Source organism: Pinus tabuliformis, chromosome 3_2 (assembly GCF_031772625.1).
Source record: "Pinus tabuliformis cultivar Carrire ecotype Pingquan chromosome 3_2, CPIR1, whole genome shotgun sequence".
Taxonomy (NCBI): domain Eukaryota; kingdom Viridiplantae; phylum Streptophyta; class Pinopsida; order Pinales; family Pinaceae; genus Pinus; species Pinus tabuliformis.
This window is the reverse complement of record NC_142302.1, coordinates 1,151,343,157-1,151,358,949: the sequence shown is the minus strand read 5'-3', so window position 1 is coordinate 1,151,358,949 and position 15,793 is coordinate 1,151,343,157. Positions and strand designations below refer to the sequence as shown.

Here is a 15,793-nt window from a genome sequence, read left to right as displayed (position 1 = left end):
ATTTTCACAGTTAGCTCAATATCTTTTCCAGATTAGCAATCACATCAGCATTAAAGTAAACTGCAGATAGAACATAAACATAAATCGCAGAAGACAAGCCAAGACAAGAGGACACAAGATGTGGTGCTAGCCAGGGACAAACCCCAATGTGGGGAAACCCTTGACCAATTCGTCTTATATGTTCTTCAATAGTTCAACAGAGAGAGAGAGAGAGAGAGAGAGAGAGAGAGAGATAGTACATTTACGACAGAAGTCAACACTTTGACTTATCTAGATAAGAGCATAGATCATCTCTAAGAAGATGATACATGAGATCAGTTGATGACATGTTGCTTCAACTGATTCTCCAAGGTGACTCCTTCACCTATCGTTGTGCTGCATTTCGTCATCATGCTGCAGCGCACCGCGCTGCACCATGCTGCACCCATCATCATTATGTTGCATCTCATCACGCTTCATTAATCATGACTGTACCCATCACTGTACTGCATTATGTGCCATTGCTGCACCGTGTTGCCATACAGACCTATGTGTTGGCTGCACCTTGCTTGCTTGTTGTCTCTAGCATGATTGTTGTCCTTAGCATGCTTGCTGTTGCATGCTAGCTGTCCCTTGCATGCTTGGTGTATTTGCTGCTAAGTACCATACAACTGTCCCAATGTTAGTTAGCTTTCCCTTGCATGCTGCTCTCCTTCCGAGACAACTGTTCCGGTAGTTCTCGGCAGTTCCGGCTGTTCCCGGTAGTCTCGGCTGTTCCGAGCAGTCCCGGCTGTTCCCGACAATTCTCGGCAGTTTCGGCTTTTGTCCTTTGCGTCAGCTTTCCTGGCTTTTCCGGCAGTTCCGGCTGTACCGGTTTCTGCCCTCTGAGTCAATTTTCCCGGTTGTTCCGGAAGTTCCGACTATACCGACTTCTGCCCTCTTTGTCAGCTTTCTTGGTTGTTCCGGCAGTTCTGGCTTCTGCCCTCTGCGTCAGCTTTCCTGGCAGTTCCGGCAGTTCCCGACAGTTCCGGCTTTTGCTCGGCCTTGCAGCTTGCCCTCTTGGCCCTAAATCCTTGGCCCTCCATCCAACAATTCGATCACTTGAAGTGGCCTGCGGCTAGGGCATCATGGATCGGCGATTAGGGCAGGATAGACCAATGTTTAGGGCTTCTCCATAGGGCAGCGTTAGCTCTTCTCCATAGGGCAGCGTTAGGGCTTCTTCCTCTTAGATTTCTCTCACACTAAAACCCAAGACAAGTGGGGAAAATCAAGAGAGAAGTTGTGTGTAAAATGACTCTCAAGTCATCTCCCTTTATACTAAAACGTTGAGCACATGAGGGGTTTATTTGGTTGCTGGCTGACTTTGACGAATTGTCTTATAACACAAATAAATTCATAACTCCATGAATACTTATCGGAATCGGATGATATTTAGATCAATCCTACACCTCTCAATGAGAGGGATCCAAGAAAAATATCAGCTTCCATTAATAAGATGACCCACATGGAGTTTGGCTCTAGTTGCCAATTTTAACACTCCCTCTCAACTAGGGAGAACTCCATTCGCTGACCCATATGTCCGACTATACTATCTCTGCCATCAGTGCCCTGCACCGCTCTGCTCTGCCGAACCATGAAGAAGAAGAATTGATCGAGAATGTCTCATACCATTCTCTACCGTAAGTTAGTTTCATCTGAAGAGAGTGTGTCACATCACTCTTATTGACCCGAAGTTAGTTTCATCTGAAGAGAGTGTGTCACATCACTCTTATTGACCCGAAGTCAGTTTTATTGATCTCAGATCAATATCACAAGAGAGTGTCTCAAACCACTCATACTGATCCCAGATCAATGGAGGTCATCCTAGCATAGGGAGTACGATAGATACAACGATGCTCCATCGATAGTACTACTATGGTCCCTAACCCCATTTCCTTGCTCATTGATTAGATGAGAGGTACTTCCCATGAGTCCAAGACTACATGGATAGGATCCCTCGACAGGAGAACTAATAATCTTGTCCACTTGAGAACGAATCATCCTGCCCCACAATCGCCACGGGAGAACTAATCATCCTGTTTCACAGTTGTCACGGGAGAACTAATCATCCCGACCCACATGAGAATTAATCATCCTGTTTCACAGTTGCCACGGGAGAACTAATCATTTCGGCCCATAGGAGAACTAATCATCCTGTTTCACAGTTGCCACGGGAGAACTAATCATCTCGGCCCACAGGAGAACTAATCATCCTGTTCCACAGTCGCCATGGGGTATCACAAGGGAAGGTTGAACCTGTCATCCTGTACATAGCGCACCACCAGGGGAGGGTGAGTCACCCTGCGGTCGTATGTTGCTCCAAGTAAGTACCCCAAGCCCCCTAGAGCTCCCAGAGCTCAATGAATGCAGCATGCAGGACCCTTATAAGAAGGTCTCTCAACGACTCCGAGTCGTTTGGGAAAGTCACAGATTTGACCTTTCCCCCGGGCTTTCACAAAATGTCTGTGACCTGTACATTAGTCTCAATGCGATGGAGCCTCCTTGCTCATCGACTTACCATATCCTAGATAAGGCAGTATCTGATGTCTATTTGCTCGAGCAATCATCGAATACGAGATTCCTCAATAATCGAATCCCCCCTGGTTGTCACAGAGAATCACAGTGGTATTCATCATGTGTACAAACAACTCACTTAAGAGCTTCGGCAACCAGGCAGCTTCACACGAGATCATACTCGTAGCTATTTATTCGGTCTCGGCGGTGCTTATAGCAACCGACTTCTGCTTCCTGCTCATCCATGATATCGAAGCAGAATCCAAAGAGAACCAGCACTAAGAAGTGCTCTAGTGATCCTCCACACTGCCTGGCCAGTCAACATTCGATAATCATGCAGTGTCATCTTTCCGACAGTGTATCTTAATCCATGAGAGATTGTGCCACGAAGATATCTCAGAAGATTCTTGACACCAATTCAGTGAGGCCCAACCAAATATGAGCTCACCATGCTAACTGCAAAACAAATATTCAGACAGAAATTCACCAAGAACATCAATGCAAATGAGTTTGTGAAACTCAGAGGTATTTCCCCAATCTGGTCCGGCATCATCACCATATAACTTCTGAAAGTTAAGATCCTCGAGGTAGTCACGGGCTTGCTGTTTACCATTCCACATCTGGAATCCAACTCCCTCTTACTTCTGCAAGTGAGATGGTCTGCACCTATTAGATATAGGTCGTTCTCAGAAGGTGCTGGTATGAGAGGTCTATTATCTGCAACCTTCAAACAATGGTTTGGATCGGCTTCACTCTTAGTGAATCTCAGCTTCATCTAACAGTCGGGGGTGTTTTGCTTCAAGCCGTAGAGGGATTTCTTCCACCTGCACACATGAGATTCCCAATCATGAATCTCAAACCCCTCGTGTTGTTCCAAACATGTGGGCCTGCTACATGACGGGAATGGTCCCCTTGTAAGATTTTCCTTCGATACATCTCAGACATGTACCTTCATGCTCTTCTTGAATTCAGGCATCCCTGTTACCATCTGACTCACATCAGGTAGGGCCCCAAAATAGACCTTTGATGCTATAGATGAGATGTGTCAATTGACATGGTCCCCAATGGACCATCCTGCAACTTGGTACAAATTGCCAATCTTGAACCCATGAGTAAAAGCATCTTTGAAAATTCTATTTTCAAACACGTACCTTTCCATCGATGAATGCCACCTTGAAACCTTTGACTTCCATTGCCGAAATGACACCAGGTTTTTCTTGTGATCAAGTACATAAAAGAGATTCTGTAAATGAATTGGGTTACCCTCGTTCAATTGAGGGGTAATATTTCCTACACCCTTTTTGGGATAGGTGGCGTTGGCTCCAAGTATAATCCCACGATTGTTTCCATCTCTACCAAATCAGAGAGAGCACCCTTCTATTCGTTGAAGTGCTTTGGAGCCAATACAAGATAACACTTCTTTATCTTATCAAAAACAACATTTGATTCTTCATACCTGGGGTTCCTTGCTTTCTTTGAAGAGTCCGCCATTACCTGCATTACTTGTCATTCCTCTGATCATGTCTTTGGAATGATTGTTATCATCATCAAGCGATGTGTCCCTGCCATTCGGACACTCTTTCGCATAATGGCCGAACTTATTGCAACCAAGGCATCTGCCTTTCCTTTCACCCTTAGATCCAAACTTCCCATTGAAGTGATATTTAGGTAGGCCATCAGAAGCTTCTGCTACGCCATTCTGATAATGTTCTCTTGCTTCGATTTCACCCTCGGTGAATTTGAAGAGGGATGAGGAATCCACTGATCCTTTTGTTCTTTCCCAACTGTCTTCGGTGATTGCTCTTTCACTCTTGCTTGGGCTTTGTCTTCACCTCAACTCTGATACCATGTTAATTTTAGGTATGTTCTATGCTTAGAGCAATTTATTTCAATTTTCACAGTTAGCTCAATATCTTTTCTAGATTAGCAATCACATTAGCATTAAAGAAAACTGCAGATAAAACATAAACATAAATTGCAGAATACAAGCCAAGACAAGAGGACACAAGATGTGGCGCAAGCCAGGGACAAACCCCAATGTGGAGAAACCCTTGATCAATTCTTCTTATATGTTCTTCAATAGTTCAGCACAGAGAGAGAGAGAGAGAGAGAGAGATAGTACATTTATAACAAAAGTCAACACTTTGACTTATCTAGATAAGAACATAGATCATCTCTAAGAAGATGATACATGAGATTAGTTGAAGACATGCTGCTTCAACTGATTCTCCAAGGTGACTCCTTCACCTATCATTGTGTTGCATTTCGTCATCATGCTGCACCTCACTGCGCTGCACCATGTTGCACCCATCATCACTATGCTGCATCTCATCACGCTTCATTAATCATGACTGTACCCATCACTGTACTGCATTATGTGCCATTGCTGCACCATGTTGCCATACTGACCTATGTGTTGGCTGCACCTTGCTTGCTTGTTGTCCCTAGCATGCTTGTTGTCCTTAGCATGCTTGTTGTTGCATGCTAGTTGTCCCTTGCATGCTAGCTGTAACATTGCATGCTTGGTGTATTTGCTGCTAAGTACCATACAACTGTCCCAATGTTAGTTAGCTGTCCCTTGCATGCTGCTCTCCTTCGGAGACAGATGCTCCGGCTGTTCCTGGCAGTTCCGGCTGTTCCTGACAGTTCCGGCAATTCTCGGCAGTTCCCGACAGTTCCAGCAATTCCAACAGTTCCCGACAGTTCCCAATAGTTCCAGCTTCTGCCCTCTGCGTCAGCTTTCCCGGATGTTCTGGCAGATCCTGGTAGTTCCAACTGTATCGGCTTCTGCCCCCTGTGTTAGCTTTCCTGGTTGTTCCGGTAGTTCCCGGTAGTTCCGGCTTTTGCCCTTTGTGTTAGCTTTCCCGGCTATTCCGATAGTTCCCGACAGTTCTGGCTTTTGCTCAGCCTTGCAGCCTGCCGTCTTGGCCCTCCATCCAACAATTCAGTCACTTGAAGTGGCCTGCGGCTAGGGCATCATGGACCTGCGGCTAGGGTAGGATAGACCAACGTTTAGGGCTTCTCCATAGGGCAGCGTTAGGGCTTCTTCATAGGGCAGCGTTAGCTCTTCTCCATAGGGCAACGTTAGGGATTCTTCCTCTTAGATTTCTCTCACACTAAAACCCAAGACAAGTGGAGAGAAATCAAGAGAGAAGTTGTGTGTAAAATGACTCTCAAGTCATCTCCTTTTATACTAAAACGTTGAGCACATGAGGGGTTTATTTGGTTGCTGGCCGACCTTGACGAATTGTCTTATAACACAAATAACTTCATAACTCCATGAATACTTATCGGAATCAGATGATCTTTAGATCAATCCTACACCTATTGATGAGAGGGATCCAAGAAAAATATCAGCTTCCATTAATAAGATGACCCACATGGAGTTTGGCCCTAGTTGCCGGCTGAAGAGATATCTAGGAGAAAATTTCTCCTATGGGGTCACGCATTTTTGGTGGGTAACAGTACCCAAAGGTAAAGGAAGAAACTAAAGCCTTCAGTGAAGAAATGGATATTTGTTGGATACAATGAGTCATCAAAGGCCTATAGAATCTATGTTCTTGGACAACGACAGGTTGAAGTCAGTAGGGATGTTACCTTTGATGAGAATGTTGCCTATTGAAAGTTTGAAGAAGTTCCCGTGGACTCTAATGATGATGAAGAACATGATGTTCCTAAGGAAGAAGGCTTAGGTCCATCCAATCCTTTAGAACATCCAGTAGATCATCAAGAAGAGCTAGAAGGGCCTAGTGAACTAATGGATTCAGTTGTTGTTCCAAAAATCAAGAAGAGGCCAACTCGACTTAGATCTACTTTGCAGGAAGCAGAATGACATGCAACTCCACAGGGCACCTTCAAGGAAAGTAAGAGACCAAAGAGGTATTCTGGATATGCAACATTGATGACTAATCTCATTGATTCTGAACCTTCCACTTATGAAGAGGCAGCTAGCCAACAAGTTTGGAAGGATGTGATGATGGAAGAATACCAATCTATTATGAAGAATGATGTATGAGAAATTGTGCCTAGACCTGAAGGGAAGTCAGTGGTGACCTCCAAATGGATATACAAGATTAAGCATGTAGTGGATGGCAGTATTGACAAGTACAAGGTGAGATTTGTGGCTAGAGGATTCTCCCAGAAAGAGGGAGAGGATTACGATGAGACTTTTGCTCCAGTTGCCAGGTACACTACTATTAGATCTATTATTTCTATTGCTTCTTCTATGGGTTGGAATTTACATCAGATGGATGTAAAGACTGCTTTCCTCAATGGTGTGATTGAGGAAGAAGTGTACATAGAACAACCTCAAGGTTTTGAGGTTCATGGGAAAGAGTCTCACATTTGCAAATTGAAGAAAGCCTTGTATGGACTTAAGCAAGCACCTAGAGCCTAGTATTCTCAAATTGATGGCTACCTGACAAGACTTGGTTTCTCCAAAAGTGATGTTGATCCAAACCTATATATCAAGGTTGAGAAGAATGAACTTGTGATTTTATTATTGTATGTTGATGACTTATTTTTGACATGTGTAGAGCATCTCATTATTCAGTGTAAGAGGGAGTTGGCCTCTGAATTCGATATGAAGGATCTTGGGTTGATGCACTACTATTTGGGGCTAGAAGTATGGCAAAAGCTTGGTGAAATCTTCTTTGGTCAAGCGAAATATATTATCAATATCTTGCAGAAGTTTGGAATGATGGACTGTAAATCTATGGCAACTCCCATGGTGACTAATTTGAGAGATTCCGAATCATATTTGGTAGATCCATCTATGTACCGAAAGTTGATTGGCTCCTTGATGTATTTGGTGAATACTAGGTTGAAGTGACTGAACAATTGCTTTGCAGCGAACACTCTAAGCCAACACTAGGTGGAACCAAGACATGATCATTGGATTGCAACAAAGCATGTATTGAGATATTTGCATGGTATAGTTTATTATGGTTTGAGATACGTCTCAAACGGTATATACTGTTGCAGGGATATACAAATTCTGATTGGGTAGGGAGTTCAGAAGATAGAAAGGGTACATTCGGAAATTGCTTTAGTTTGGGCTTTGCTATGGTTTCTTGCATGAGTAGGAAGCATACATCTGTTGCACTCAGCATTGTCGAGGCCGAGTATATCGCAACTAGTTTAGTGAGTTGTGAAGTAGTATGGCTTTAGAAGTTACTCACAGGACTATTTGATTTGGTGCTGGAAGTGACCGTGATATATTTTGCCAATCAAAGTTGTGTGAAGCTGCAATTTTGACAATCAAAGTTGTGTGAAGCATGCAGATAATCCAATTTTCCATGATAGGTCGAAGCACATTGATATCGAGTACCACTTCATTCGTGACATGGTGCAAAAGGGAGTAGTGAAGCTCCAACACATCTTTACTAATGAGCAAATGATATTCTTTGAAAGCCTTTGTCCATAGCGAAGTTTGTATACTTCATGGATAAGCTTGGACTTATTGAGAACACTTCCCTCAGTGAGAGGGAGTGCTGATGAGATAGCATTAGGGACAAACATTCTCCCTGTGTCCAGTATGATCATAATTAGGGAGAATGGTCCAACAGAGGACAACCATTCTTCTTGTGTGAAGTATGTTGACCAGAATTAGGAAGAATGGTCCTAGAGGCCTAGAATCACTCAGTTGAGTGGGTGCCTTTCAACATCAGGCTCAGACTCTCTAGATAGGTTGAGTGAGCACATTTAGCATCGGGCTCGGAATTACTCATAAAGAGTGAGGCCTTTGGAGATTCACCATGTGTCAAAGATATTGACTTGAATGATGGTGAACCAAGACTAGTTAGTATATCATGTGTCAGATAGACCAAAATTTTGGGGACTAGTTGATGTTAATGATGTACCATGTGTCGGGAGTACCGAGTAGGATTATGGTGAGGATACACCAGAGGTTAGAGGTACTGACTAGGATTATGGTGAGGATACACCATAGGTTAGAGGTATCGACCTAAATTATGGTCACTTGTTGATGTGTTTGATTTACCATGTGTCAAAGATGTTGACCAAAATTATGGTAGTTGAATGACGCTGATGGTGACGATGAATTGTTATAACGTAATTTGTCAATAAGAGAACATTTGGATAGTCATTATGAATACCTCCCTAGCTAAGAGGGAGTGTTGAATTTTGTAGCTATGGTCGGTCTTCATAATTGATATTTTAGCCGTTGAAATATATAATGAAAAATGTAAGGCATGTTATTCATGTCATTTCATTGATTGGCCCTTAAAATGATTAATATAAGACACCTTCTTCATGTTGGTTTCAAAAGAGAATATTTTGAATTTTTGGCTCCAAACTTGTGAAGTTGGCCCCAATAAAGAGATACCCATTCAAGCCAGGCTAAACACTATAAATAAGGCATTTGACCTCCTCCACAAGACACTTTTCGATTACACATAAGAGAAGATATATTCTAGGTATCCAAGCGAAAGGACAAAGAAGGATGAAAGCATCTCAATCATCTCTCTTTCTCTTTGACTTCGCATGTGTGACTTTTTGGGCATATTCTAGGCAGCAGGGCTGAAATTCTTGCAGAAGGGCCAAGTTTCTGGGCAATTTCTAGGAGGCTAGGCAGATTAGAGAGGGCCGAGCTTGTTGGGCAGAAGATTGACTTGACAAGAGGGCTGTTTGACCATGTTTGACCATAGCATTATTTGGTCAGTTTGACCATCATAGTTGTCTAGCAGAATTAGGTGTATCTCCTGTTGATCTGAAGAATTTCTCTAAGGAAAAGATTGCTGTGTTTTCCCCCAAGTGGGTTTTCCCAGGGTAAATCTTGTGTTGTCTTTGTGCATTGTGATCTCTGATGTCCCTATGCATTTATGGTTGAATTTCTGAATTGTAATTGCTTGATGATAAGTTGGAAGTGCTAAAATAATATTTACATCATTTGAAGTAATTACCAGTTTTTCAGAAATTAGTGTTTGCATCTATTGCACTTGAGAAATCAACGATTCAATGTGCATTAATCCACATGTGTGCGCTTTGATACTACCACTTGTCACGCTGAGAAATTACCATGTATTACTCCCAAAACTTGCTACATGTCATCACCATAGGTTGACATTTATCACAACCAGAAACTATTATATGTCAACATGCTATAAAGTTATAAACAGACTTTCTATGAATAGTATTCCCCTTAACAATAGGGGAAAATAGAAATTGTCCAGAATTGCTAGGGGAATCCTACTAAATATAGCACATGTAAAAATAGACATTGCTGAAAATATAAAATCCTTGCACATCCATGAAACTATACTCGTTGGACTTGATTTTCATTGAGGCGTCCAAATATGCGATCAGAACTAACATGCAATCCCATGCCAAAAATAATAGTGTCTCTAATGTGAGCTCATCAGAATCTTGAGCTCGTGAATATCTTAAACATAACATCATCTTTGACATGCAAGTCTTTAAATTGGAGTTGCCAAAGAAAGTATCATGCATGTAATTTGTAAAATGGTCATTGGACTCCTGAGCTCATGAGGACTTTGAGCATATATTCAATACTGCCATGTAGACCTTTGAACCCTATCTCCTAAAAAGTAGGCGAACTGCTAAAATAGCAAATCATTTCCAATGCTGATGAAAGACCTGTATAATATCTCTGAAGACCAACTAATGAACAATGATCATATTAATGAACTATCCTGTATCTGAGCTTTGTGTGAACCAACCTCTGAGTCAATGAAATCTCTTTGGAACTAAGTTGCACGAAACGGGGAAACGGGTACGAGTTTCCGAAACGGGAAGCGATACGAAACGCGACCTCCCCAAATTTTGGAAACGGGGAAACGCGAATATATATATATATATATATATATATATATATGTGCAATCATAAAGCATAAATGATACATTATAATTTATTACACTTAAACATTAAGATTTAATTTACATCACATTTACTCATGAATGATCACATAATGATAATAAAAATATCGGAATATGCAAAAGCAACGTTTATTATATATCCAAATCTCAAAATCAGCCTTTATTTATATTAATATATGAGGTTGCAATACAATAAAGACTATAAGGCTGCAAGAGAGAGATCCAAATCAGGATTTTCTCCATCCACATCCCATTCTTTAGAAGGACCACTGTTGTATTGGGAGTCTCCTCCTACATAGTCGAACGACCTTAGTGCTCTTGATTAAATACACGTTTCATACCCTAGTACCCTACATGATCTTGATTATTGGGAGTTTCCCCTGCATAGAGGGCTTGATTCTCTTGATTAAATACAAGTTCCATACCTTAGTACATGATAAAATCCAATGGAAACATTGCAATCCCCCCAATCCTGAAATCCTGAAAAACAAATAAGTCTGCTGGATTTTGAGTGAGATCTAAAATTCTACTTTCTCCATATGAAATCCAATGAGGGCAAAACCACTCTCAAACATCCTGAGTCATTTCATGGTAATGTTAAAAATTTAAGTAAAAGGATGAAAATGAAAAATAAAGGAGAATATAAATAAAGGAGAATATCACTAGGAGAATATAAATAAAGGAGAATATCACTTTTACTTTAAGAATTTAACATTACCATGAACTGCATGTCAACACTAGGGCAAAAATTCACTTTTATAACTTTAGACACACATCTAGAAGTCACTAACATACCTTAAAAGTAAATTAAAAAACAAATTAAAAAAAAAAATTAAAAAACACAAGTTAATCAGGAAACGTGGGTCGTACGGCCCTGAAACGTGTTTCCCGCCGTACTGGCCACGTACGTGGCAGTACAGCCGGAAATGCGTTTCACGGCCGTACCAAACGCGTTTCCACGTTTCGTACCCGTTTCCGTACGGAAACGGACCTCTATGCCACGTTTCCTGCAACATAGCTTTGGAATCATAACTAACGAATAGTGACCATATCACTGAAGCTCACTGTTTCAAACATCTAAGTAGTGTAAGCAGATCCAGTCAATTCTGACGACCAGTTCTAAGGTCAATTCAAAAGATCATGTCAGTTTTTTTCCGTGGAAAAAAGATTTTTATTGGATATTTCAAGTGTGAAATCAGAATATACATCAGACTGCCCATTCAGGTAAAAATAATAGGAGTCCCATGACTATCTGCAGCTGGTTCTGCTTCTATCCTATCATTATTTTATAACCTTCTTAGGGTCCTTAAAGGTAGCCTTAAAAAAATATTATTTCTTCCTGTTTTCTGCCCTGATGTCCCAAACATATAATATAAAAAACAAGGTATTCACTCTGTAAATAAACTTGTTAGAACGGAGCACTATCATACACTGTAACTTGGGTTCTTTCTCTGAACTGCTCAGAAAAGTACATGTCCTGCAATAAATGGGATTAAGATAATTGATCAGAAATTCTGTTGAACTATTGATAAACATGAGAAAAAGAAATGTATTTAAAGCTCCCCTTCACCTTCAAAAATAGGTTCAATGACCTAATATCACGTTTTCAGTTCTGCAATTTTTATTTACCCAGTCCACCATTAACTTGGAGGCTCCAAAGACTTGCAACTATTTAAAGCCTTTTTATGCTTCTGTCTTCAGCACAATTGCATAATACTCAGCACAATGATTTGTGCCTTGTTCAACAGCTACATCAGTTTAAAATTATAATATTGGTTAAGAAAAAGTAAAACACCAGCCCAACATTTTATTGGAGAATAATAAATGTAACTAAAGATCCTCTATTTTGAAAGCGAGAATAATAAATGTAACTATGTAGAATTATTCTATTTAAAATTTAATGTATGATAAAAATGAAATATAATACTGTGTCTTGTAGTTGAGAAGCAAGAATTAAATTCTATATCCATAAGCGCAGGCGCCCTTTCCTCTGAATGCAAAACAATGGGTCATATGGCATGCTTTCTTTTCTATATGTAAAAGTTATATCCCTTCAAAGTTTTTCAACAGTGTTGGTGATGTTGGAAATGATCTCAAAACAAGAGAGAAGTGTGCAATAAATGGTGAGAAGTTATCTAAGGATGTGCAGAAAGAATGCCTACTCCTATTTATTCTTGTCAACTAGACCTTGTTGAGGTTGGTCTAGTAATATACTGTAGGGCAGCCAGTGTTTGAGTTGATTGAGTTTAATGTGTGCCTACTGTGGGTAAGCCGTAAGCTTACATCCAACTTATATTTATATCTGCCTATTTTCCCCAAAAATGCTTTTTCTTGTACCAGTTTAAGTAATATTTACTACTTCAAGAAGCGCACCGCTATTTGTCTCTTTACAGTAATCCTCTTTGGTTCCATGTAAGTAATCATATTTAGCTGCTAAATGCATCATTTCAGAGTGATAACTTGGATGGTTGAATAATCCCATGACAGAAGAAGTTATATGAAATATCATCATTCTACGTTGAAAACACTATTATATGGTATTTAGAGTTAGTTTTTGCAGCATCAGAGGTGTTCTAGTCTCGAAACTTTGTGGAGACGCTAAAACACAGGAGTTTTCCATAACTCATAAATCGTTTCTAGAAATTCCACCTAGAAGTGTCTCAATTAGACTATTAGCATATTTTTAAATATTTCGTAAGTCTGTCCACGAGGTCTTGGATAGACGGTGATCGAGTGTTCTGTTAAGGCACTCCTTGATGTGAAGTCATTGGTTCAATTCTGCGCCCTGATTGGGGTGATATATTGGACATGATGAAGATGTAGCCCTGCCAAGCTTACAAACAAAAAAAATATTTCGTAAGTTTAAACTTAGGAAAAATGGCTAATTAATCAGTATTCATTGAGAAATGTGTGAATCATCTAGAAACTCACACGGATCAATCTAGATATGATCTCAGCGATTGATTAAGGTTTAGTCTTGGCTGTTGGAGTCCCAACTGGAGGTTATAAGAGGAGATCTATGGGTAGATGGAGAACACACACTTGAGATCGATTTCCTTGGAGAGTTCGATTTTCCAGAGAGCAACAACAGTTGCCAGAAGAGTTCGAGCTAGAGAAGGAAGCAGAGACATAGAGGGGGAGGGACAATGACGCCGGAGGAAGATTTTTCAGAACCAGTGAGTACTTTGCAAAGAGGTTGAGATTTTCTCCAGGAGGTTGGGCAGAAGCCTCAAAAGGGCAGTTCGATTTTGCTGGAGGAGAAGACGCTTTCAGTTCTAGAGACTGGGAAGAGTTTCTATAGTGCTAGAGAAGCGTTTTCCCAGTTAGCAGCAGGCAGTACAGCTAGATTGGCAGTTGATTCAGGCAGCACGTGCGACATGCAGCATCAGAGTGACGCAGGGCCTGCGCAGGCCGAGTTGGACGGTTAGCTTTTCAGGGGCAGTCAAGTGTCAGGATTGCTCGGAGTGAGGGCAATTTCCCTTGGATAAGTTTTGCCAGTGTTTTCTTTGCAAGATTGCTGGTTTTAGGCATCTAGATTGTATTCAGATTATTTCACTTCTGCTTAATAATAAAAACCCTCAGTTGCTGCACCGATTTTCCCAAGTTGGATTTTTTTGGGGACTTTAGTCCAAAAATAATTGTGTCAATTTTTATGTGTGTGTGTGTGTTAGAATATTTATTGGTTTCCAGCACTATTATTTTCCGCTGTTAATTTTTGTGAAGATTGCAGTGTGTTTATTTTGTTGTTGCCGTAGCAATAAACTGCTAATTTAATTAACAGTTAGAAGAAATAATTTCAGTTGCTGCAATAGGATTTCAGTGTATAAATTTTCACATTTAGGAAGTGAACATGCTTTTGCACAAAACATGGAGGAGCCCCTTGTCTTGTCCTAGAGCACGTAACACAGAAAATGCATGGTGCAATTTTTACATGCTACATTATTTATTTAATGGAACTGATCAAAGGTTATATACCAGCCATGTTAAGTTTATTATGCACTTACCTGTTTCAATTTAACACGTTACCTTCTGTCTCCTTTGGTTTGGGGATTTCATTTTTATATTTAAATATGGGGTGTCAAACAGTTTATAATTTCTGCTCTTCTTGTTTTATTTATAATGAAAATTGGATTATTATCATGACTTCACACTATTTTCAGGGTATTCTCAATGAACTCATCACTTTTTAATGTCTAATGCCCTAGGTAGTTTATTTTAACTTGTTTCATGCTTGGCAGGTCCTTGAGCCACCAAAAGAGCCGGCTCGTTCTCGAACGCATTGGGATCATGTCTTAGAGGAGATGGTTTGGCTTGCAAAGGTTTGGCTCTGTATGAATTTATCTGTCATTATGTATTTAAATGCCAATGGAGACAATGTTATACATACTGTCTTTGGATGTGGAATTTCAGTAGGACATTTTCTATCATGTTTACTGACTAGCCAGGTGGTACATATATTTAGCTGATTTGGTTGCATCCTTGCAATGATTTTTGGGCCACGTGTGTTGTCTACTGTGTTTTGTGTGGCTGTCCAATAAGACTTCTGTCTTGCAGGACTTTGAATCAGAAAGAAAATGGAAATTGGCTCATGCGAAAAGAGTAGCATTAAGAGTTAGTAAGAGTGGGCTAGACCAGGCTTCAAGGGGAGAGAAGCGTTTAAAGGTTTATGACTTTATTTGAACATATTTTTCTATATAATTCCTTCTTCGGTTGAGAATTTATTGCAATAGCTTTCTAGATCAACTATTTCCAGATTTGCAAATATGCGTCTTCTATGAAGGAAAAACTAAAAAGTAATGCAGTTAACTCTCTTTGCATGGTTGTTATTACTAATTAGTAAGGCAGCATGCTGTGTTTGACTGATTTGACACAATCTTATTCATGAGATTCAGAAAGGTCTTTCTTTAAGTATTAATGTTGTCTGTTAAATTTCATCCTTCTCATGTTCAAATTATTTATGTTGCTGTGTTGTAGGAGGAGGAGCAGCGTACTCGGAGGTTGGCCAGTAACATTGCAAAAGATGTCAGGAAGTTCTGGATGAAGATTGAAAAATTGGTAATTAGAATTTTTATGTTTCCATCTTTTTTTTTTATCTTTTATTGTCATTGTGTTATTCATGTCAAGGGAACTATTTTGCATTCTTTTAATAGAACCTTATTTAGTTTGCTTGGCATGACCTACCTGCTCATAAGTTGGTTGTTACTATCTAAATGCATGGGTGGCATTATTGTTTTTTATTTTATTTGAAAATTTCTCAGGTGCTTTATAAGCACCAGCTGGAGACTGAAGAAAGAAAGAAGCGAGAGCGCGACAAACAATTGGATTTTCTTTTGGGGCAAACAGAAAGGTAGTATGCATTTTGGTCCTTTTGGATTCCTTGAATAGGAGCTAAATTTGTCATTTC

The 15,793-nt window shown here is 40.3% G+C and overlaps 1 protein-coding gene across 3 annotated transcripts in view; it reads left to right on the top strand.

Annotated features, from left to right (window-relative positions):
• PIE1 (SNF2 domain-containing protein / helicase domain-containing protein) overlaps positions 1-15,793 on the top strand; it is a 134,702-nt gene that overhangs the window by 25,107 nt on the left and 93,802 nt on the right. For all 3 annotated transcript variants that reach the window (XM_089417712.1, XM_089417710.1, XM_089417711.1), the window contains 4 exons: positions 14,628-14,708; positions 14,944-15,051; positions 15,364-15,444; positions 15,648-15,736. In XM_089417712.1, the coding sequence (XP_089273838.1) occupies positions 14,628-14,708; positions 14,944-15,051; positions 15,364-15,444; positions 15,648-15,736 (359 nt within the window). The remainder of the gene's footprint in view (positions 1-14,627; positions 14,709-14,943; positions 15,052-15,363; positions 15,445-15,647; positions 15,737-15,793) is intronic.